Source organism: Sabethes cyaneus, chromosome 2, assembly GCF_943734655.1.
Source record: "Sabethes cyaneus chromosome 2, idSabCyanKW18_F2, whole genome shotgun sequence".
Taxonomy (NCBI): Eukaryota; Metazoa; Arthropoda; class Insecta; order Diptera; family Culicidae; genus Sabethes; species Sabethes cyaneus.
The window spans coordinates 173930197-173955338 of NC_071354.1; the positions used below are offsets into that span (position 1 = coordinate 173930197).

Genomic DNA, 25142 nt, shown 5'->3' on the forward strand with positions numbered 1-25142 from the left:
CTAATAGCACTTGTTTTCACACAATAAAGCTACTTTTAAACTAGACACAAATGATACACAAGCTACCATGTTCACCGTATCATCAAACATGTCATCAATTTTCGTGAGATATAAAGAAGGACAACAACATAATATATTTTATAGTGATGCAGTAACCCAATGCCTTTACATTCAACTATAAATCATCTGCGGTAATAGTGTTTTGCAAAATAAATTCTTCTTTCTTCTGATCAAGTGCCGATTCGCACTTTTACCCCACTAACGGGGCAAAAGTGCGAACACCGCGGGGTAAAAGTTTGAAGCTCGAATCCATGAAATTAGCATAACAGTAGCTAACAAAACCATAATATCTCCAATCTGCGGTATGTTTTGGTAAGGAATATTCTCAATTTGCACCTTTTCTATTTTGCGCTGGTGTATTGAAGCCTCTGTCAGATCGAAACATTTCCAAACGTTTGTTTTTTGTTTCATCAGCGGAAAAACATTGTTTTCCTTCGGCCAACATCTGTAGCGCACACAGTTTTCTGCAGATCTTTCATTTTTAGTATCTGTAATATAGTGCCTAAAGTTGTATATAATTAGCTATACATTTTTGCCTCGTCCGTGAATCGCACTTTAACCCCGCTAAGCGCTTAACGGGGTTGGATTAAATTATGGAAAAGCGAAATATATTTTGTAAATTCTTTTCACCGTATTTTCAAAACAGATATGTGAGTGATGTAAAACGCTGCAAATTTTCAACAAGTAATATCCTCCTGTTGATATCGTATTTGCCGTATAACGAAAAATTACATCAAAACCGCCCTAAAATTACATTTGCACATAACTCAGCAACTATGCTTCGTAAGCAACCAAAGTTTACGTTAGATTCAAGCTGTCACTCATCCATGCGAATGTAGTTAATTTACTCAGCATCTGCACCGATAAATCATCGAATCGCACTTTTACCCGCATTGCACTTTTACCCCTCCTTACTCTACTGTTTTTTTCTTGTAGCTTCGACGACTCAGGACACGGATGCTCCGATCGCTTTGACTCAATTTCAATTCATTTGACAGTACCGTTTCAGTCGAGCAAAATTTAACAAGTTATATATGGGACATTTGTAGAACTAGTTATTATCTGCAATGTTGCTGAATAAAGGTTTGCTGTATCTTTTGTAGTTACGGAGCTACAATTCTAGTACCTCATTAGTAACTTCCACTCCAAGTCACGAATGACCTAAACTGGTTAAAGTGACTATAATCAAACAAAAAAAAAACACTCACTCCCAACCTTTTGCAATTAGGCTTTTGAGAAGATCATCAACGACTAACGACCGCAATATGGACGGAAACCTCCTACTCCGAGAACATCGTTTAAAATGTGTGATGCGCTCAATAATGCTTTTCAATTCTCTACGATCTAGAATAGTAATACAGTAATACTAGAGAAAATAAAAATAAAAATTGAAATGTTTAGCACAACAAGATTATACAAGGAAATTTCTCCAATCGAACAAATAAAAAATTGGACTAAAGTTTATTTAAAATGTTTCACTACTTCACTATTTCTTTATTATTCTGGAGTTGATTTTGCGTAATACTAGTTTTTCATTAGCTTAATAGCGTTTTTTCTTTGTTGGGTACATTGTCCACTGTAAGCTGTTATTTGATTTATTGTGGCAGACCGCTTTATTGTAAGTCACATCAGGGTGTCGTATTACTATTTGCGTGATTGATTTCTACTTGATTATTTGCCTGATTAATGGCATTGTCCCAATAAGGTACTATGTGACGAATTTTCGCTTTCTAGGTTACAAAAACGACAAGAGTCATTCTCCAATTTGCGTAGCTGTTTCAAATGATGTTTACTTACGCAGTGGCCCGTTACGACACTGCAATAAGTACTTGCATCCTTTTTAGATTGGCTAAGAAGTTTTTGAGTTATTGTTTTGCCCGGTGTCTTAAATTTTTTTGTGTATTTTTCTAGATATTATTCAACATTAATTTTCCCTTCTTTAATTTCATTTTGGTTTGGAATTGGTCCATAAAGGTTAGGTTACCAATCAGATTGACGATATTTTCGATCTGTAAAATATGAATTGATGTATCATTTCACAATATGCGAAGCGCACTAAAAATTATGTCGAATTTCTCTTTGCTGGTATGAACGTGGTTTCTCGATAGCACAGCAGCCCCCGGGTTAAATGCGCTGAAATATATAGCCAGTACAACACAGTACCGAAATTAACTGATTATGAGATTAACCCTTTAATTGATTCGCTTTGTATCCCGCTTTAGCTTATCATGTGTAAACTAGACTATTGATACAGAGTTCATGAATGATTCGACCTGGTTTAGTAGTCTACATCATGAATGAACTCAGCATCGAAAACAGGAAGAAAGCAGTAGGTAACGAAAAATTAAACTGCTCCCACGTTGGTCTGTTAATAGTTGGCGCAATTCAGTGTGCATCAATTCAGTGTGCATCAAGCTCTCGAAAGGTGCAGTCCCGATCGTACTACAGTCGAAAGGTTTCTATTTTTGGCTTTTACACCAGTGAAGTAGTTTAATTTTATTGTTCTTTGTTGTTGTCGTAGATCTTTTGATTTATTTGTGGGTATATATCCAGTAGTCAATCAGCCTAATAAAAATGGCCGCAGAAAATAACCTTGACGTTGAATCCAAAAGCGTTGTGGTATGAAGTTTTTACGTATATCCATTTAAAAAAACTATTCGTATTGTTATAAATCTCAGCAGCTTGCTCCGATAGCGGAAGAAGCGATTCCAAACATAAACACCTACCAGCAGAAGAAGAATTTGGCCCAGGGAATGATGGATCTGGCGTTGGTTTCCGCAAACGCTAATCAGTTGCGGTACGTGCTGGAGTCCTTCACGCGGCATCCCTACTACTACTTCAGTTTGATCTTCATTTTGATCAGCTTGGCGATTCAGATCGTCGTTGGCATAGGGCTAATCATGAACAGCCGCTACAATGTGAACGACAATCACGAGATCTGCAAGGCGAACAAAATTAACGATATGGTCACGATCGGGATTTTTCTGATAACACTCGTCAACATATTGATACCGGCTTTCGGAATAGCTCCGCAAGCCGATTGAGGCTGAATCAGTTGCAGAGAATGGATATGCTATAGCATAGAACGTAATGTTTTCGAATTCAGGTGATCTCTAGTTTTTGTCAGATGCACAGGCGCTGCCCAGTTGCAAGTTTGTTATATTATTGCCCTTAATTTCAGTGGTCTTCACTATTTTTGCTGTTTTTCGTTAAATTGGTCGGTGTGCAATGAGTAATAGAATAAGTGATATTGTTAAATTATAAAAACTGGTAAAACACGGGAGGGTATTTTTAATCTGCTTCTAAATTCAGTCTATCTTCCTTTTCGTTCGCTAAATAATCACTTTTCTGATATACACCTATATTATGTTCTCAATTTTCTCAAAAGTGTAAATAATCTGCGGTTTTTTGATTGAAAGAGCATCAAAACGACCTGTTCTTCCACTACAACTACGTTTAACGGGAAACTAGCAGTCATTAACTTTTCGTCGGAAAGCACAATTGCAGAAGCAGTTTTTGGGCCCAAAAGCGGGATTCTGTTTATAAAAATGGAAATACTACATTCTTTTTGTCAATCTGAACACAGCAAAGATAATTTTATGAACAGAATTTTTTTTTCAAACAAAAAAAACTGCTTTTGAAATTGACAGAATCGATGACGACTAATTTCACCTTAAGCTGAATTAGAATTAGAGGCAATCACTTAATAGGCTGGAAATACCCTTCCGCACCCTCATCCCTAAGTTTATGTCGACAAAACGTCTTTGTTTAGTGAACCGACTTGAATGATCGAACCCTTAAATTTTCAAGGTTAGGTCTCAAATTTGTATTCATCGATAGAGTGAGGGAAATGTTCCATTTAACTCTACTATAAAATGAAATGATGAACATTTTCCTCACCCCCTTGCTTTGCTCGTTAAGTCTAACTAAAATAATCAAAAAAACATTATAATTATTCTCAAATTCATAACTCAGGTAGCCAATAAGGATTACCAATGAATTTCAAATGCAAGCCAATAAGGGTTTAGGTCACTATTTTGACAAAATATGTAGCTACTTTACTGCTAACCTTCTTATAGTACGAAGAATTTGAATATAATTCTGGATGCCAATATCCAACGGCTACGCAGTCAAAAAACTGGTTTATTGAAAACAACGTGCAGTATACAAGGTTAGAAATGCCAATAAACGATTGATTTACTGCTTATGTTATTGCTTATTGGTTACCTGGGTTACTATTTATAAGTAGATATTAGAATTTATGTTGAACCCTTTGCGGGCACACCTAACTTCTGGATCAAATACAAAGTATCTAGTGTTTTTATTCAGTTCCAATTTTTTTTAAATTTATGTTTCTCGCTAGTTATGTTAGTATATACTCATTAAAATAAAGTGAAAAGTTTAAAAGATTAAACAATTAAACAAAAAATATTATTGAAGAGACGGTAGAAATTAACTCGAAAATATCGGAATTTTCCGGTTACCGCATACAATTGAAACTAGAGTATGCTGCCGGTACTTGCGTAACTATCTTCAAATTACATCAAACTATATTTGATAATCGTGAGCGCCGGCCCCGCTTTAATGCACCGCACCACATTTTACATTTCGCCTGACTAACACTAATAGCTAGCAGCTTCGTTGCAGCGAATTTTCCAGATTTAATTTTTGTTGCATTACAGAAACGGAATGTCATATAAATAGAAATGGATGCGATACACACTGAACTGAAAGGCACTTTCGTAAGAAATCTTATACCCGGATGCTTCGCAACTATCTGTCACATTTATCCATCCTGTCAGTAATCTATAGGTCAAAGTCTGGTGTTCTATAAGGCGGTAACTAAGGCGCTTAGCAATCTCCGTCGGAAGGCAAGGCGTCTGTTCAACAGGGCCAAAATCACGTCTAACTGGGAAGACTACAGAGCTTCCGTCACCAAATACAACGCTGAGCTACGCAAAGCCAAAAGGAAACCACGAGTTAAATTTGGCGAAAGCATTCAAACTCTGCCAGAGGCTACGTGTCTGCAGAAAGCGATGTCCAAGGACCACTGCAATGGTCTAGGGGAAATAAAAAAAGAGGATGAGAGTCTCACTGTTACCACCAGAGAAACTCTGGAAGTTCTAATAAACACGCATGTCCCTGGTTCGACAGTGACCACTGAACAAGACATAGGCTGGCAACAGCAGAATGGTCATTACACAATGTGCCAAATGATTCGGTTCTACTTGCACGCCGATTGTTTACGGAGGCTCCGATCAATTGGGCACTCAGTTCTTTTCAACCAATGAACTCTCCAGGTCCGGATGGTATTCTACCCATTTTCTTATAAAAAACGGGCGGTGTTATAATGTCCGAACTCATCAACCTTTTTCGAGCCAGTTTCACTTTGGGGTAGATCCCAGAGAATTGGCGGAAAGTAAGGGTGGTGTTCATACCTAAGACTGGCAAAAAAGACAAAACCATGCCTAAGGCTTTCAGACCGATGAGTCTAACTTCAACGCTTCTTAAGCTGATGAAGAAAATCACGGATAACTATATCCGCAATGAGTCTTTAAAAAACTTTCCGTTACATGTAAATAAACATGCATACCAACACGGTAAATCTACGGAAACCGCGCTGCACTGCTTAGTGACGTTAATTGAGAAATCGCTCAAATATCAATAGACAGCACTTTTTGCATTTCTTGATATTGAAGGCGCTTTCCATAACACGTCCTTCGCGTCAATTAATACAAAAAGAGAATCAAAAGAGAATCGACCACACTACAGTGAGATGGATTCAAGTAATGCTCTCGAGCAGAGAAATTACAACATCATTGGGAGATACGTCGGGCACAACTTCGGTGATCATAGGATGTCCACAGGGAGGAGTTCTCTCCCCCCTGCTCTGGTCACTGGTGGCCGACGCACTCCTTCACAAGCTATCACAACTTGGCTATGAGACCATTGCTTACGCCGACGACGTTGTACTTATCGTCAGAGGAAAGTTTGACGCAGTATTGTCATGTCGCTTGCAAGGAGCTCTAAACACCCCCAGGTTATGGTGCTCACAAGAGGGACTTAATGTTGACCCCACCAAAACAGTCGTTGTACCATTCACTAGGCGAAGGAAACATACCGTTACTCCCCCTATACTGAATGGTGTCAGACTGGGCTTCAGTAATGAAGTCAAACACTTCATTACAATAATTCTCGATAAAAAACTGAACTGGGCTGCCCACCTAGATTATGCTGTTAAGAAAGCAACTTCGGCTATCTGGGCATGCAGGTCACTGTTTGGCAAAACCTGGGGATTGAAACCTCAACTAGCCTTTTGGTCATATACTACTATTGCACGACCTAGGATAACCTATGCTGCAGTCGTATGGTGGCCAAAGGTGAATGAGGTGACAGCCCGAGCCAAACTAAACGAAATTCACCGCCTGGCTTGTCTTATAGTTACCAGTGCCATGCGTACAACACCTACTACAGCCATGGAGGCAATGCTATGCTTATTGCCTTTGCATCTTCATGTGAAGAAGGAAGCAGAGCTCGGCGCACTATGGTTGCAAAGGAGTAAAACTATACTCGAAGGTGACCAATTCGGTCATCTTCGCATACTTCGGGAATTCAATCTGACACCCTTAGTAACTTCAGTCTCTGACTGCATGGAAGCCAGGCCCAATATGGACGTTCCATATGAGGTGATTGAAACAGATCGCTCAATGTGGAATAATGGAGGGCCCGATCTTCTATCTAGAACTATCTGTTTTTTTACAGATGGTTCAGAAATAGGGGCCTTCACAGGCTCCGGAGTCTACGACCCCGGCATCAGGGAAACTATCTCATTAGCAAAGTGGCCCACCGTTTTTCATCAGAAGTACAGCATTGAGGGAACTCTCCCGCCAAAACAAAGTTTTATTACTTTGGGTGCCCGGTCACTGCGGAATCGAGGGCAATGAATTTGCTGACAACCTAGCAAGACTGGATTTCCTAGTTCCTTCGTGGTTCCTGAGGAATGGATCGTTGCTTCAACCAAGGTCTCATCGTACTGTGTTCGGGTACAATGAACCAATGTCTTCGATGTTGCGCGCTTTTGCCTCTGTTGAGGACTTGTTCGAGTTTGGGGAAAGCACCAGCACCTTCTCACGCAGAATCACTGCATCTGACTCCTTCGCAATGTGATAATTGTACTGTGCTATTTTTTATGTATTTATATTCATTAAGATATGCTGGATGGATACAATAAGCTATAAATAAATAAATAAATAAATAAAGACAAGGATCAGCTCAGCAATTTATTGATCCTGAACCGTTTCTGGGCACCTCCACATCCGTCGTAAAAGGTGAATTGATGACATGGAAAGAGCTAGAAATAGTATTTCGTTGGAATCAAACACAGGGTTGTAAACAAGCTAAACAGTTTATCTACCCAAACCCTGCAGTAGCTAAAAAACTACTCCATTTAACTCGTAGTGAACTACGCACGGTCGCGGGACTCCTAAGTCCTAACAGGACACAGCCCCGCTCTTTATCATTTAAAGAATATCGGCAAGGTATCATCCGACACCTGCCGCTCTTGTAACTCTGAACCTGAAAGTTCAGCGCATCTGCTATGCAATTGCGAAGCTCTTGCATTATCAAGGCAGAACTTCTTCGGAAGTTTCCTTCTTACTCCATATCAGGTATGGAGCCTAAATCCCAAAACGGTCATTGGTTTTATAAACCATGTAGTACCGAATTGGGGCACAGGAATACAACTATTCCGCTCAACTCCAGCAATGGGTATGAGCGATCCGTAAACTGTGTACAGCAATCGGGGCCTGCCACAAAAGACGATCATTAAGACTGTCGCAGTGGTCTTTTAACCCAATGCCCTTCTGGCATACAAAAAAAACCTATCGATCGCCTCAAGATCGTCCGTCAAAATACTGCCATCCTTATCACATTTCGGCTCGCGGCACCAAGCCTTTGGGGGCTTCAGTTTCAGTTTCTGGTAAAAATTTCGCATTTCCTGAGAACGATGCAGTCGCTCCAACTCTGCATATTCCTGCTTTTCCAGGTAGCGCTTTTTCTTCGAAGATTTGATTTCGCTGCAATTTCTTCTGATTGCATTTTTCCACGTTCTGACGTGTGGCACTGCGCATTCTGACCACCCGCACGGCGTTGTCCTCATCCATCACCCTCCTACATTCATCGTCAAACCAATCGTCCCGCTTATTCCGTCCGTTGAAATCCCCGATGACGATCTTGATATCATGTTTTGGGCAGCGGTCGTATTCACTCTACAATTGCACGTAGAATTCATCCTTTGTCGTCATCGGTACTTCTAAGGTGAGGGCTGTGCACTTTGTTGGAGCTTATATTGATGAACCGGCCCTTGATTCTCAACCTGCACATTCGAGGATTGATTGGCCACCACCCAACCATCCGATTCCGCATCTCCCCATCACTCGAAAGCTGTGCCGCAGTTCTGGTTAATTACCGTAGGTACCATTGAGCTCTTCCAGCTCACTTCTTGCAGCGCTACGATGTCGAACTTACGGCTCTTCAATACTTTGGGGAGTACTCGAGTGCTCCCTTGAGTTGAGAGATCGGTAGTTCCACGTCCTGAGTTTCCGAACCATAGTACTTTTTCGTCGCGTGGGTCTATTCCGATTGTTCTAGTTCGAATTTCCTTGTTCTTCCTTCATTGCTGTAGTTTTTTTCGTGGTCGTCAGCATTGAAAGCACCATTTCTGAGGGGACGGAGCCAACCATGGCACGTTGTTACTTAGAGCAGTATCTCCGTAATCGGGTTGGAGCACTTATTGCGCTTTATCCCCCGTTTTCTTCAAATGAACCGAACGGAGTCACATAACCAAAAATATTTGATGTCAAAACAAAAGCACTAATGTGTCAAAGCGATTTGTTTACCATATGTCTAAGCTTTGTTCATTATATTTTGGATATGTCGAAATCGACCAGCACTAACTGCTGGAGCCACCTATTGACAAATACCGGGAACTTAGTTTGCCCCCTAATATAAAAAGTTTAAGGTACATGGATTGTGCCTTTCGATTCAAATACTTGAATTTTCCGCTTTATTATAGTTTCGATAAACATCACTCAGATCAATGCATTTGTTGTTTATACAAAAAATGCCGAGTCATACCCGTAAAATACCATGAAGTTTTTAATGTTGCGCATTAAATCGGCGGTGACCGACGTGATGTGTTTTGTCCTGACTGTTTTTACATACTTAAAGACCATAAAATACGTACAATTCGAACGAAATAAAATACATAAATGTAATATATCAAACAGATAATAAAACCAATAATATTCATTAAGGTGAAATTAGTCGTCATCGATTCTGTCAATACCAAAAGCAGTTTTTTTGTTTGAAACAAAAATTCTTTTCATGAAAATATATTCGCTGTGTTCAGATTGGCAAGAAGATTGCAGTATTTACATTTTTTTAAACAGAACCCTACTTTTGGGCCCAAAAACTGCTTCCTAAATTGGACTTTCCGACGAAAAGTTAATGACTGCTAATTTCCCGTTAAATGACATTTATTCTTTGTATTGTTGAGCATTGTGACATGGCAGTTAAAATTATTGCTACAATAACCTGATCAATAACTGCCACCAGATTGAACATGGCACTTTTAGGCTGCATTTTGACTAGAATATCTTCCTCATTTAGGCCGAAACTTGAACTACAGCTCCGGTCAACGCAATAGCCTCAATTTCAACGGCCGCTCCAAGAGGTAGTTTACTAACTGCATAACAGGTCCGCGCTGGAAAATTGCTGGAAAAAACTACAAAAAAAAACTCACTAAATAATTGCCAAGTTATTATAGGTAATTAATCAATAAGCAACCTCTTTTGTATTCATCGTTCACTGCTGCGTAATCGTTCATATCTGCCAGTAGAACAGTAGTTTTAACTACGTTTGCAATGCATGAACCGCACTCTTCTAGCAGATTGACCAAATGTTCCAGAGCTTTCGTCGTTTGAGCTGCAGCTCCCCCCTCAACCAGCTGCAACGATTCCAATTCCAGACCAAGAAGTCCTGAACAGTAAACGGTATGCTCACCAATCACGGCTTGGCTAAAACATTATCAAAAAAAAAAACTTTTTATCTTAAAACTTTATACAAATCTATCTTACTTGTAGGGGGCCAAAGCTTTTGGGCATTTTTTCGTAGAGATGATCTTCCGAACGTAAGCCATGCTTGCTATCTGTCACTGATTCGAACAAGTCGCGTTATAAAATGGAACTGATAGCTCGGCCCAACAAAATATCGGATATATTGAACACCGAAGCTCATATCGCGACTAGGTGCTAAATGGGGAGATTGAACTAAGAGCAGTACATATTTTAACTGATGATTATCATGCTGACTTTTCGAAAATTGGTTGAAGGTATGCAAGGATTTTTTTTTTGAATTAGAGCTTTTGAGCTTTACCAATACAAATTTAACTTTTCCAAGTTATGCACTTTCGTTTATAAAATTATAGGAAATCCAATATCAGGAAACGATTTAGTATTGGTAAAGATCGAAAGCTTTAATTCCAAAAAATGCTCGTATACTTTCGCCCAATTTTTGAAAAGTCAGCATGATGAATCATTATTTAAAATATGTAGGAACTGCTCTTGGATACACTAAAAGATACTTAGCTGCTGTAAATCACTAAAAAAAAATACAGTTATTTATTACTGAGGAACAGGGAATACGTGGGCTCAAACATTGTTTCATAAAATATTTTGTATATTTCATTATGAATATCTTCATTCCAACAAGCAATGTTCCAGGTCCAAATAACAAAGAAAGTACAAGAAAGTCTCTCCTATGAAAAACAAATAAAAATGCGAATTAAAGTGCCAAATGCACCATGAGAAATTTAATCATATTGATCGAAAAGACAATGCCACAATACACTTTTTTCCAATGTTCATAATTTCATTGTAAGTATTGAATAATACGAGTTGTTTAACTAGTGATCATGCATTTGTATTGAAGTTCAGATGCACGAAAGCTCGCAACTGATAGTGTAGTGTGCAGTGTGTCTTGGTTTGCATCAGCTCTGCTTGCAGTGATAGGCAATATAGTGTTTAAAAGAAAACAAATCATTCTTATCAGCTCGCTGCTGGTACCGTCCTTGTCCAACAAATACAGCACCCGATCAGTTGACTTTCATACCAGTAACAATTCAGACGTTGTTTTAGCAAAAATGGCCAGCATCGTGCGGAAAATTGTCTCCACTGCCAAGTGCCCAAAAGCGGCAGCTCCCTATAAGTAAGTGTGTTCTTTATAAAACTACCTGTTGAAAATCAAATTCACAAGCTGGCTTAACTTTCCAGCCAAGCGGTCATAGCGGATCGCACAGTATACTGCTCGGGTGTCCTGGGCATGGAACTAGGCAGCCTAAAGCTGGTTGATGGCGGCGCTGCAGCCCAGACGGCCAAAGCCTTGCAACATTTGTCCACTTTGCTGCAGGAGTCCGGATCAAGCATTGAAAAAGTTGTCAAAACCACCGTTCTTCTGGCTGATATAAATGATTACGGTGCAGTTAACGACGAGTACAAACGAGGTAAGGTTCAGAAAGTGAACATGGCGGGTCAAAGGCGACTCTCTCTCTAATCGCTTATTTACCTCTGCAGTATTCACCAGCAACTTCCCAGCGCGTACTTGCTTTGCTGTAAACAAACTTCCGCTGGGGGCAGCAGTTGAAATTGAAGCTATTGCGCTTGTCGGGGAAGTGCTCCAGGTGTCAACATGACTAGAAGCTAAACTGTAGCATCTGTTGACTTTGGCTATTTTTACAGCAGGTGTGATTGCAATTAACACATCTAGGATTTTACGCACAGGATTTAGACTAAATATTAGAAGGGGTTGTTGACGATAGTTGTTTGTACTTTTCAATAAAATATTTTTTTATGTTAGTAGCCTTTATCTTTAAACTTAACCTATAGACAAAGTGATGGGACTCAGTCTGGTGTTAATTCTATCATCCATGCAAAAACTACTCATTTCCTAAAAAATCATTTTTCGAAACATGGCCGCACGACATTATTCGTGTGTTGCTTTGAGTGCTGAGTATAAAATTTTACAAGTTGCAATGTGTATAACAGAGGAGTAACATCCTGCAGACAAAATAAGCCTGATACCTGACCCATAGACTTCGGGGCCTGTGCAGACCCCTATTTTTGAACCAGATGGGCCTTCTTCATTCCACATTGAGCGATCTGTATCAATCACTTCATATGAACCGCCCATATTCGACATTGCCTCTGCCATGCAGTCAGAAACTGAAGCTACTAGGAGTATCAGATTGAACTCGCACTATATCCGAAAATGTCCAATTTGGTTCACTTCCACTACAGCACCAAATTCTGTTTCCTTCTTCAAATGAAGATGCAAAATACAGCAAGAATAGCGTTGCTTACGCTTTTGGCTTACATGGCGCCGGTAATTATGCAAAACAGGTCAGGTGCTGAACTTTGATTAGGTTTACTTGGGCTGCCACGACTGTGTAAGTAGGGTTTATATTAAGCTTCTCTTGTAACATGGTGATATCACACACAAACAGACATAACACTTGGAAGAAAAATCAACAAAAATTATCGTACCACACATTTTGCCTAAACACTAGTACCATCTATGAACGACATTCCCAAATATCAAAGAACAACAGCGAGATCCCTCGAACTAGCAAGTATTTTTTATGGGGGGCATTCCCTTCTTTCGTTAAAAAGCGCCACTTTGATCTCACGTTTAGTGAATGGCTGGAGAATGCGTAAAGTTGGTGCCTCGCGTAGCTTCAGTTCTGAGACGAGACGTGACAACTGGCTTCTTGGTTTTGTTTTCACCTATCTTTTGATACTTTTCACACGTTGCCTAGCAGTTTTACCAACAGTAATGAATAGTAATGTTGTTCTTGACAACACTGCTGAGTGCCCTTTTTGTGTTTTTTCATGCAGTCCAATTCGGCCAATCAGAGGCTGGTCTAAAAAGGTCTACAAATCTGCTACGAGTTGTCACGTTTCGTCTTAGCTTTAAATATCAAATAGACCAACTTTGCCTTTTTGTCTTGACCTTTGTAATAAGGTTAAACCACAGACAAACAGACATAACTCTTGGAAGAAAAATCAACAAAAATTATCGTACCTCACATTTAGCCTGAACACTAGCACCATCTATGATCGACATTCCCAAATATCAAATAGCAATATGGGTAGCCCTTGAAGTAGCAAGTATTTTTTATGGGGAATTCCCCTTTTTTCGTCAAAACCTGACAAAAACGGCCACTTTGCCAAAAACGGAGACATTCCCAGCTAAGCTCAAATTTGAAATGACGGTTTAATCGGTACGATGAACGGAAAACGAGTGTTATGTCTGTTTGTCTGTGGTTAAACATTGAGTTAGTTTTGTATAACGTTCCTCTTTACCCAAGCTGCGGGTCCCAGTCTAAGATCGATGCTGCATCGCACTGCATAGCTTAGATACTCAGATGTAACCAATTAAGTATTTTCTGGTGGCCACGTGCATGCACTAGGTAGGAGCTTGGGATGACCATGACCAGAGTTATGTTTGGCGCTCCTTCGCAGATGGTATCCCCATTTCATAGCATAAAGCTAAGATTGCACTAAAGTAGAGAAGCGATGTAAATCGGTGATCGCGCCCCATAACCTACACACCGACACGAACGGTAACAGCTTACGATGCATCAAATTTGCAGCTTCCTGAAATCTGATGATCAGAACCACTTTCTTTTCTCGCAAAGATATTCACCAAGCTGCATCCATCTGGAGATAACTTAACTAACGAATATTGAACCAAAAAACCAAACCAAAACTCACCAGTTGCCTATAAGTACACGCATCTGTTGGATAAAGCTCTACCTTCCTGCTTGGAGCTTGGTGTCTCAATCCACGACCAGAGTCACCTAGGTGACTTTCAGAATCACAAATTGTGTTGTCGGAACGGAAGTTAATTCAATTAGGAGTGCCTACAAACGATAACAACATCTCGGTTCCCGATTTCGAAGAGATCCGGCGAGAAATCGGATAGCCGAATACTAATACAGTCGCCAGAAAGAACTGGCATTCGGCAGAACTCTACCAAAATGGTAATGAAGCACCATCAACGGCACTTTACTGGATAATTCAAAGGTTTTGCGGCCAGGAGAAATTACAGGAGGAGTTTCAGGGCAGTATACGATACAGTCGAGCGCTCACAGCCATGACCGATAATGCATGAGAACAGTTTGTAACCCAATACACTCACTGGAGGGAGTTATTCAACATCGCTATATTGAATGTGTGATCCAGTGAGCGGGCATCGAAACGATCTTCAGCGAGAGTACCCAACTTTTAGCCTTCGCAGACGACCTCGACATCATTAGTAGACACCTTGGGACGGTGAAGGCAATCTACGCCAGACTTAAAACGGACGCTTGGATGATTGGGTTAAGGCCCAGCCACAATGCATACGGATTTCACTACGTTGCGGAAATTTGACAGAAAACCCATGAAAAAACTGTCAAATTGCCGCAACGTAGTAAAATCCGTAGGCATTGTGTCTGGGGCTTTATAAATCAATGCGTCAAAATCCAAACATGTGGCAGGAAAAATGTCCAGAGAAAACAACGTTCGATTCCCACAGACAGTGACTATTGGCGGCGATGACCTGGAAGTGGTTGATCAGCTAATGTATTTGGGATATCTAGTCACCGCTGACAACAATACGAGTCAGGAGATTCAACGACGCATTCAAGCTGGAAGCCGGGCCTTTTTTGCCTCCGCAAGACGCTTCGATCGAGGAGCATACTCCGCCGCATAAAACTGAAGATGGATTATTTTTAGCATTGTACAAACGAAAAGGGGAGAGTGACGGTGGCGTATGAGCCACGAGTTTCAGACACTACTTGGAGAGATTTCCATTATACCCCTGGCAAAAGTTGGGAAACTAGGATGGACCGTCGGTCACGTCGCAAGGATGCCAGGCTGTGCGGTGGAATCTGGTCTTTTCAAGAATTTTACCGGCACCAGGATTACAAGGGCCCGCGTACTAGAAGTGGCTTGACTAAGGTAAAGCTGACGTACTAAGTTGTAAAAGTTTGTTCCGATACGTTGTGTAGTTTCTGAGAAAAAGGTACATAAAGTTTAAAAATCGTGTTTTTACAATAGCGACGTTTTATTCCAGCAAGGTTGTTGCACGCCGCACTGGAATGCTTAGGAGTATGATCGTTTTGCGGCCACTTCCCGTGGTAGGATCTGTGGAAAATTAGTATCAAAATAACCGGAAAAGACTGCATAATCAAAATTTGAAATAAAAAATTTATGACTTTTTCAATTATTTTAGTCGTTTATGTCCCCTTAACTCAGTTTGTCTTTCGCAACAGTTAGGCCCTTTTGTCGATTCTTGCTTGATTCATCAATTTTAACGTGTACGACTTGTCGGAGTATAGTGTATACTGTGTTTGTGTATTACATAGCTTTCGATGCATTCAACGATGCGGTATTAGTACATAACAAAGTGCTAGCATTAGGTGTTGGAGACCGCGACCGTAAAGTTCATTCATGATTTTTTAATTCAAGAATTTCAGAAATATTTATCGTAGGTAACAACACGACGGTGATAATAAGATTTTGTGACCAAATTATCTAAAGTAATAGCAGACATAAACGCTAAACGATGTGCTTAAATGAATTGTAATGTCGGAATAAAGGTAAGTACTTCAACACAACAAGAAAGATGTGACGTGTGTTGAAAAAGGTTCAAGATTTTTCATGAAAAGGAAAACAGGTCGTATATTTCCATTCAGTTCTAGACGGCGAAGAAATGCAAACGGTTGTGTTTCCTGTTTTACGCAAAAAATATGCTGCAGAACTTTACGCAGCAGAACAGCTGCATTTGGCGGCAGCCGAAGCTAATGTGGATCGAATGCGAGATTTGCTAGCGAATGGCGCCAATTGTTATAAACCTGTAAAGGACGGTGAGACCGCATTACATGTAGCAATATGGAATCAGCAAGCCGATATTTACGCAATGTTGTTAGATATCTACGAGAGAGATTTTGCGGTAATCGAACAGAAATGCCATTCACTAGGCAAGGATAAATGGTGGCTTAAGAAGACGATCCCGGTCGCATGCACTGAAGAGCAATGTAAGCGTGCAAGAGATCTCGAGGTGCTAAGTTCTAACGAAGAATTCAATGAGGAAAATGTTGAGTTAGTTTTCTTAAATCGAACATGTGAATTGAATCAGACAGCACTAATTCATGTTAATGCAGCAAATCGTGAGCAGATACAACATTTCATCAAATCACTTGCAATGAATGGATTTATATCATGGAACAACAGTGGATTCGACCAACGATGTGACACATTTTTGCAGCTTGCCGTATTTCGTGGGGATATAAGTCTAATTAGAAGATTAATTTCTAATGGGGCTCACGCTGGACAATCCGGTCGAAAAAATATAACCCCATTGATGGAAGCGTGCAGCACGCAGAACTTTACCGTTACCAAAATGCTTTTTGAAGAATTTGGCGATCAATTAGATCCAACTGTACTCGATAGTATTGGTTATTCAGCTTTGACACATCTTTTACCCCGATGCAAGGCTGATATTTTTGATTATGTTCTACAGAAAATAGTTGCCTATCGAAGAGATAAATTGCAAGAAACGGAAACCGAAGCATTCAATCGAACCTTTCGTTATGAACATCGTAATTGGCCTGAACTTTCTATCTGGAGTATGACTGATGATCGGTCCCGTGCGACATATCTTGTGCAATATTTAAAGAGATACAAATACGATCTAAGCTTTCGCTCAGGTTACCAAGTGATGCTGATGGAGTTAATCACCCGTCATACGGCCGAGGACTATTATCAAGCAGAAATACGTCGAGAGCCTAAGTTGTTAGAGCTAGAAGATCCCGAAGGGTGCAACGTTCTGCACTGTTTGCTGTGGTCAGATGAACTGGAGTTTGTTAAAGAATTGTACGAAGTTCAACCGGATTATTGCCGAACTGTGTTTGAACGTGATACTGGAGCCGTAATTTGTTTGGCCAGCGTTATGACGCACTGCAACTGTTCGGTACTGATATTTCTGCTTAATCGACACCTGGAATTTATCGGAAGTATTGCCGATCGTATGTTAGATAGCTTCTACGAGGAAGAGTTAATCCCTCCGGGAATGTTTGATGAACCAGTTGATATATTGGTTGAATATTTACCTCAGCTAGCCAGTCGGATCGATGACCTTAAATACAAGGTGATGGAAGAGGAGATGGAGATGATGCTTGAGGATGTATTTTAGAGCTAATAATTGAGTACTTTGTTAGCATTTTAGAAATATATTGTATATATTTGGTGCCGAAATGTTATTTCATTTTAAGAAAGAAAAAACTTGCCATACCTCACCAGGGGCTTCCTCAAATGGCAGTTTTTCGTCTGCATTTTTTAAACTGTAATCTGCACCAGCATTCAGTAAAATTTCTATCAATTCTATTTCGCCTGATTTAAATGCATAGTGTAGTGCTGACTGTTTAGTGTTATCTACATGGTTTACATTTACCTTGCGGTCGATCACTGTCATAGCCAGTTCCTCGGCATACCCTTTACTCTTAATTCTAGTGTAATTATTGCACAAAACGATTAAGATATTTTTTCCATCTCCATCTACAACATTTATGTCTACTTTTTCTAACAGCCTATACAAGATGTCTCGTTCTGGTAAATGGTAATTGCTCAATAAACTCAATATTGGTACGAGACCGCGATAATCGCGATAGTTGAAGTCCAAGTCCATTTCCAGAAATCGTTCCATGCAGTAAACATTCTTTTCTAAGCAGGCGTGTAAGAATAGCTCAGAACAACGTTCCCGAGAAGCGCTAAGTTCTGCGTTAAACATTTTCGTTGTTTTATCAGGATTCGCTTCTAGAATAGGTTTAAAAACGTTGTTGAAAAATACATCCTCGAAATCGACCAGATATGCCAGGTACGAATCTCCTCTGTCAGTAAAATTAACCCAAGTAGACGCTTCACGTAACATAACAGAGGCGATCTCAGTATTTCTGTGACGAAGGTTTTTGTGAAGCGCATTTTTTCCTTCAAAATCGCGAAGATCCGGATCAATGCAGCTAAAGCCTTTTGATGTCAGCTCCTTTGTGAAGAAAAGAAACAAATCCTCGCGGTACGTGAAGAACAGTGCCGTCGCTTGGTCATTGCTTCGTTCGTCGACCTTAGCGCCAAGCCGTAAAAGTTCGAGAATAAGATCCTGTTTATTGTCCATGGTTTCCGGGCAAAGCACATGTAGCAGGGTCATTCCATTACGGTCTTTGCGGTGAATCAATGAGCGCCCCTCTGGAAGGCTAGCTATCAAAAGCTGTAACATCGGAATAGTTTTAACGTAATGTATCGCATGGCGCTCTTCCGTATCCGTGTCGGAGCAATCGAAGTTCACACCGGCTTTCAATAATTGCTTAATCAATTTAAGTTGATTCTCACTAATAGCTTGTTGCAGTATTCCGCTGCCAACAGTGTTATTATAATCGTCAAGAGTCTTTCCAGCTTTCTGAAGGGTTTCCCATGCAGATGGAAAGTCATTTATCAAATTTTCGTAGGTGGTGTTATAATCTGAAATGTTTAAATCTGTAATTAAACTTCAAATGTGAAAAATATGCTACAAACCTATTGTAAATGCATATGAAATCTTATATAAAAAGCGTTGTCGTATTTCTATGTGTGGTTTAAGTTCAGGTAAATACTTTAATAATATTTCAAATACTACGCTATAGTTTGAAAAGGAACATACAGCCACAATATCGTCACGTATCTGGTTCACACTTTGTTCAAAGAATAACTTGTGTTTTTCTAATACAAACTCCATCATTTCTATGTTCTCATGCGTCATCAAACCGTTGAGTGTTACAATGGCAGCATCACATTCGAAAATTTCTTTCACCCAGGTATATGTCCTGTAAAGTTCTTCAATTAATAACAGCTCATTGGCAGAAATCAGAGCATGCAAGGCAGTATATCCCTGTGGAGTGGATACTTTCAAAAGATTTGGTTCCTTCTGAATTTCATTTACGTAAAAACTGCGAGCTTTTCGATACGTTATCAAGTCGATCAATGCAACAGCTTGTTCCCAGTGGTAGGTTAGATCGTATTGATACTTTTCCAATTTAGCTCGAATCATATTGTCACAAAATTTGCTATTAACTTGAGCCCAAAACCATTCTTTATAGTCAAGTTTGAATATGAAATTAAAAGCTTGGGAAGGTGTTTCTCCGTATTGTATCTGGCGATATTTCATCATAGCGTCCAGTACCATTTTAAAGCTAGTTCCATCCTGACGATTGATAATATAGTGTAAGATATGTTCATAGTTTTCATCCCGCGCAGTTGGGTCAATTTTGTCCGCATATTTTGTGATAAGCAGCCTCACGATGTCCTTTTGGGAAGCTTCGTAAGCCGAATGCAAAGGTGTACGTTTCCCTACACCTCTGAATTTAAGGTCGGCTCCGGATTCTATGAGGACACCCAAAATTGTTTTATTTCCATGATACGCTGCAAGCTGGGTTAATGTTTCACATTCTCCCCGTGGACCCGTACTGTCCCAATTCATTTGTCCATTTTTCAACAGATTTATTACAATTTTAAAAAGTTGTATGGGATCGTTGGACGCAGAATTCACTACCACCACAGATTTGTGATCCTTTGGATATTTTACCAAAACTAGAATTGATTGCTCGAAATTAACGGATGAACTGTCGAATTGAATCAAATCATTCACTTGTTCACATTGCTTTTCGTCCAAAGCAAGTAGGATAGGCCTTTTTAGCCAAAAATGATCACTTGTACTGCATTGAAATTTGTCTACTAAATATTCACGCACGAACAGAACATCACTTTGCATTTGCTGCACTAAAAATTCCGCTACTTTTGCTAGGCCTTCGGTGATGGCCACGTGTGCTGGAGTTTCTCCATCCTGAATTGGTTCGTAAATGTTTGCTCCGCCTGCCACTAGCTCCTGAACTTTCTCGTCGTATCCGCGCAGTGCCGCATAATGCAAAGGATGCGGGTACAAATCGGCCGGAAAATATCTTTTGCGATGCATTGCAACAGAGAGCAGATTTACGATTAATTTGGGTTTGCTGTCTGCTTTAATAATTTCGCTAAACTTATCAGCTATCGGTAACAACAGTACATACGGTTATTGGTTACCCCGTGTCGCACGCACAGTTTGAAAGGAAACGAACTGATAAATTCGTATGACTCATTGTATAGCTGCAAATAATGTTTTTTTATGTTATGAAATCGATTTAGGATGATATCATCATTATTGTAATTTAAGCCGCACGATTCAAGAATTTTGACTCAAACTTGTTTACTGTCAAATTCAGACAGACCTGTTGCACTGGTTGCATTTAAATTACTGTCGGACTGATGCTCTGTTATGTTTGATACATGGGATTATGAGATACCAGCAGTGATGGCCAAACTGCAGCCAGCGGATCGCATGCGGATCTTCAGGGCGTCCGTGTTGCCTGCGGACTGATTAAAGGGATGGTGAAAAAGCTGTAAATTTTTAATGAATGAAGAAGAACCCATTCTATAGTCGTGATGTGATTGTTGTTATATTCGTTGTGGCCCCGACCTTCAGCTCTGAGATACATTGTGAATCGTGTTGTAAGTAAAAAAGGTTTACTTCGCTTCTCCCCTACAACAGAGCAAAGTAAACAGTTTTATTCATAGCATTGTAATATTTACAATAAATTTTGTTATAATAACATTGTTATCACCCCATTTGAACTGAATGTCTAGTGCACAATGTTGTGAAATGCATTTATCGTCGTTTACCTATATACAGATCAACGATATCAGTGTTCGATAGTTTAGTAAAAGTTTTACACCAGAGGAGAGAATTGATTCAGCTCTTTTCAAGGCATCGCAAAGACACACCATGGATTCCGATTTGTTTCCATGCGTATATGGATTGTCCGATAGTGATGATGATGCATCTAGTGAAACACCAAGACTAATAGAATACTTTGAATACGAACAGGGTTTCCTAGAGAAGCTGACCAATTTCGAGATAAACTTCTATCAACCAGAAAAAGAGGGAACATTACTCCATCGATCCATCTGGCGGAACCAAAAACGGAAATTTGATGACTTAATACAAGCTTACCAGCTTGATTTCAACAGGGTTCGTAACTATTTAGTGTCTAAATTTGATTGGAATACGAACGATAAAGTATGGCTCCGCAAAACGATACTAGTAGCAGTTGATAAAGACCACTGCGTAGAGGCAAAAACGCTTGAAAACCTGCAAATTTCAAACGAAGATATATCAAGGGCTGTGTTTGTTCTGTTAAAAACACCTATTGAAGGAGAGGAAGTTGCTGTGATTCATCCATGTGAAACTAATCGTCTAGCTGTATTTCATCTAATCAATAAGCTCATTCCTAATGGGCAACTCACCTGGAACAGTATAGGGAAACAAACGAATGAAACGCCGATAGAAGTAGCCGCTTCTTGTGGCAATATTCTATTCATCGATCGCCTCTATGGTTTGGGAGCTGAAATCGCTTTTCATGAACATAGTGCATTGATAACCGCTTGTCGATATCTTCAGAAAGATGTCATCTATTGGTTGTTAACGGAACATTTCGATCATTTCGATTGCACTCTTCGTGATGACCAACAATACAATGCCATCATATTACTAATGCAGAAACATGAAGAAGAACTTTTTGAATTTGTGCTAGAAAAGATGATTACCTATAGACAAAAGTATTACCACGAGTCCGAATCAGAGGCTTTCAATGCAATCATTCGCTTCGAGCATAAAGATTACGCAGGTCTTTCTATTTTTATGTTCGTCCCAAATGGACCAATGCTCCACATAGTAGAAAAATATATTGTAAAATATAAACTTGATTTGGCCTACCAATGGGAGGAAGTTACAATATTGTCTGTGATGTTAAATCGCAAGATTGCATTAGAATATTGCTTCGATGAAATAAGAAAGAATCCCAGTCTTTTAGAGTTGGTGGATTATGATTGCACAACTGTTTTACACTCTATGGTTACCTACGGCTACACAGATTTTCTTAGAGTAATGTACATCACAAAACCGGAGTTAAAAACATACTTTGAAACTGATGGCGGAATCAACGTCCTGAAACAAGCACTCTTTAATGGAAATTGTGAGCAGTTACAATTCATATTCGACAATCACCTGCAGTTCGTTAAAAGCCGATTGGAAGATCTACGGCAACTGATTTATCAAGTAAATTCCGTATTTCTAAGCACAGTTAAAGATTTGATTTTAAATTATTTCCCTGAGCTTCGCAAGGACGCTGAAGATGCATGTCAACCTAAGCCAGAATATCATTCATCTACCGGTATGTTCATAGATAAGAATTTCAACAAACTTTCTTACATAATTTTTCTTTCTAGATCTAGAGTGGTCCTTTAATGAACTTTGCCTAGACATGTCCTCGATTCCTGTGAAATTGCAGAACTCACAATCACCCAAAAGCATTAGAGGCAAAAATGGGGAAACTCTTCTTCATTTAGCCGCGGATAAAGATGATGCTATTTTCTTTGTTGAAATGCTAGAATCAGATTGCGATCTGACTGTTGTAGATAACGATGGAAATCATCCTGTGCATTTTGTGCGAAGTTTAAATATGCTGAACCTGCTTATTGATCGTCACCCAGAGGGTGATAAAATTGTACATTATAGAAATGCAAATGATTTTACCGTTCTACATTATGTTTGTTCTCGGTATATGGAACGAGAATCTCGGCTTCATTTGGTACAACGAATAGTAGACTATGGAGTAGACGTGAATTTGTTGAACAATCAAGGAGAAACAATATTGTTTTTATTACTAGAATGCGGCCCATTAGATATTCTTTTGAAGCACAATATCAAGTTAGACGTTATCAATAAAAGGAATGAAACAGCTCTGCTGCATCAAGCACGCAACGGAAATGTCTATGTAACTACTGCATTACTTCCGATGTGTGTTGATCTTCCGAGTTTCAAAGCCAATGCTTACGAATATCTGACTTTGATGATGAACAGCAGATCTCGAGATACGTTCACTTGCGAATATCAAGGGTTTTTAAAAAACTACCCGGAAATAACTAAACTTTTGTTTGATTCGTTATATCAACATTCGCGAGAGGAAGCATCTAAGATTTTTACCAAAGCATGCTCCGGTGCCTTCAACTTCGTAGTGGAAAAGTTTTTGGACTACGACTATGATTTAAATTACAATTACGCAGATGAGCATGGATATACACCTATTATTGGACTGCTAAGTTATATGGAGGAGAAAAACGACCATTTAGTCAAACGGCTCCTGGAAAAAGGTGGAATTGATTTGGAAGCACGCAGCAACCGGGGGCAAAATGCTCTTTTATCGTTTGCAAGTTACTTCAGATCTGCTCAGTGGCATGGCCACAATGTTGAAACAGTTCAACTCTTGTTAGACTATGGGTCCAACATTAATGCTGCTGATGATGATGAGAATACGGCACTCCACATCGCTTTCTCGACAAGCGAGAAAGAACTGGTTGAGATGCTAGTTAGGCAGGGAGGAAATTTGAAGGCTGTGAATAAAAGTGGAAAAATTCCATGTCAAATGGGAGGAAAAGTAGATCAGGAATTATTTTATTTCATGGTATAAAATGGTATTTTTCATTGAGTTTTCATTGAATAAAAACTAAGATTGAACCGGTGTCCAAAAAATTCAGCTGATTTACCATAACTCGCTAGTAGGTAATTTTACTTTGTGAGGCTTTATTTTTATAGTTGAAAAACAAATTAGACTGTTAATAAAGTCAATTAATTGTTTTCCGTCTGCCAAAATATATGGTCTTGTTGTGTCTAATATCTGAAAAGTAGATGAAAAAACCAATCCTGATGGAAGAACGTTATTTTTTCCTGTGAAATGTACGCAGAATTGTGATGCACTAAGGCTACATCTATACCTATAAAGAAGGATTTCTGTCTGTCTGTCCGTATGTTCCTTATAGAATCGAAAACTACTGAACCAATCGGCATGAAAATATGCATGTAGAGGTTTTTTGGGGCCAGGAAAGGTTTTAGTGATGGTTAGAAACCCCTCCCCCGACTAAGAGGGGGGGCTCCCATACAAATGAAACACAAATTTCAAGCAAATAGAACAAAATTTGGCATGTGGGTGTTTTCAGTGACAAGAATTTATTCTATGGTAAATTGAGACCCCTCCCCTCTTTATAAGGGGAATTATAACTCCTCTCCTCTTTAAAAGGGGGGGCTTCCATACAAATTTCCTCATAACTCGAGAACTAATCAAGCAAATGGAACCAAATTTGGCATGTGAAGGTTTTCGAGGGCAAGAATATTTTCTATAGTAAATTAGGACCCCTCCCCACTTTAAGAGGGGGGGCTCCTGTACCAAAGAAACACAATTTTCCTCATAACTCGAGAAGTAATTAAGCAAATGGAACCAAATTTGGCATGTGGGTGGTTTTGGAGACAAAATTTTTTTCTATGATGAATTGGAACCCCTCCCCGTTTTAGGAGGGGGGGATCCTATACACATGAAATACAAATTTCCTCATAACTGAAGAACCAATCAAGCAAATGGAACAAAATTTGGCATGTGAAAGTTTTCGAGGGCAAGAATATTTTCTATGGTGAATTAGGAGCCCTCCCAACTTTAAGAGGGGGGGCTCCTATACAAACGAAATACAAATTTCCTCATAACTCGAGAGCTAATCAAGCAAATGGAACCAAATTTGGCACGTGGGTGTTTTTGGAGACAAAAATTTTTTCTATGATGAATTGGGACCCCTACCCACTTTAGGAGGGGGGCTCCTATACAAATGAAATTCAAATTTCCTCATAACTCGAGAACTAATCAAGCAAATGAAACCAAATTTGGCATGTGTGTGTTTCTGGAGGCAAAAATATTTTCTATGGTGAATTACGACCCCTCCCAACTTTAAGAGGGGAGCTCCCATACAAATGAAATTCAAATTTCCTTATAACTTGAAAACTAATCAAGCAAATGGAACCAAATTTGGCATGTGGGA

The 25142-nt window shown here is 39.6% G+C and overlaps 5 protein-coding genes across 6 annotated transcripts; 3 read left to right on the forward strand and 2 right to left on the reverse strand.

Moving 5' to 3' along the window:
• The first annotated feature begins 2583 nt into the window (after nt 1-2583).
• On the forward strand, nt 2584-3104 carry LOC128738235 (ninjurin-A-like). Of its 2 annotated transcripts, none has more exons than XM_053833225.1 (2): nt 2584-2679; nt 2739-3104. In XM_053833225.1, exons 1-2 carry the CDS (start codon nt 2635-2637, stop codon nt 3102-3104), a joined length of 411 nt encoding a protein of 136 aa, XP_053689200.1. In that variant the 5' UTR covers nt 2584-2634. The 2 variants fall into 2 exon arrangements, with proteins under 2 accessions (XP_053689200.1, XP_053689201.1); XM_053833226.1 differs by having other exon boundaries at nt 2588-2679; nt 2742-3104.
• A 6621-nt stretch (nt 3105-9725) lies between these two features.
• Nucleotides 9726-10261, reverse strand: LOC128736371 (rutC family protein UK114-like). The gene is made up of 3 exons (XM_053830847.1): nt 10197-10261; nt 9907-10136; nt 9726-9844 (listed from the first exon to the last, which is right to left on the reverse strand). The coding sequence occupies exons 1-3, from the start codon at nt 10256-10258 to the stop codon at nt 9726-9728; spliced, it is 411 nt and encodes a 136-aa protein (XP_053686822.1). The 5' UTR covers nt 10259-10261.
• A 925-nt stretch (nt 10262-11186) lies between these two features.
• On the forward strand, nt 11187-11975 carry LOC128737709 (rutC family protein UK114-like). Its single transcript, XM_053832405.1, has 3 exons — nt 11187-11325; nt 11391-11620; nt 11691-11975. The coding sequence occupies exons 1-3, from the start codon at nt 11261-11263 to the stop codon at nt 11807-11809; spliced, it is 414 nt and encodes a 137-aa protein (XP_053688380.1). The 5' UTR covers nt 11187-11260; the 3' UTR covers nt 11810-11975.
• Nucleotides 11976-15614: 3639 nt separating this feature from the next.
• On the forward strand, nt 15615-23749 carry LOC128736372 (uncharacterized). The gene is made up of 4 exons (XM_053830848.1): nt 15615-15760; nt 15857-17352; nt 20938-22453; nt 22509-23749. The coding sequence occupies exons 2-4, from the start codon at nt 15874-15876 to the stop codon at nt 23747-23749; spliced, it is 4236 nt and encodes a 1411-aa protein (XP_053686823.1). The 5' UTR covers nt 15615-15760; nt 15857-15873.
• On the reverse strand, nt 17417-20320 carry LOC128737053 (uncharacterized). The gene is made up of 2 exons (XM_053831600.1): nt 18729-20320; nt 17417-18674 (listed from the first exon to the last, which is right to left on the reverse strand). The coding sequence occupies exons 1-2, from the start codon at nt 20158-20160 to the stop codon at nt 17425-17427; spliced, it is 2682 nt and encodes an 893-aa protein (XP_053687575.1). The 5' UTR covers nt 20161-20320; the 3' UTR covers nt 17417-17424.
• Nucleotides 23750-25142: the final 1393 nt, after the last annotated feature.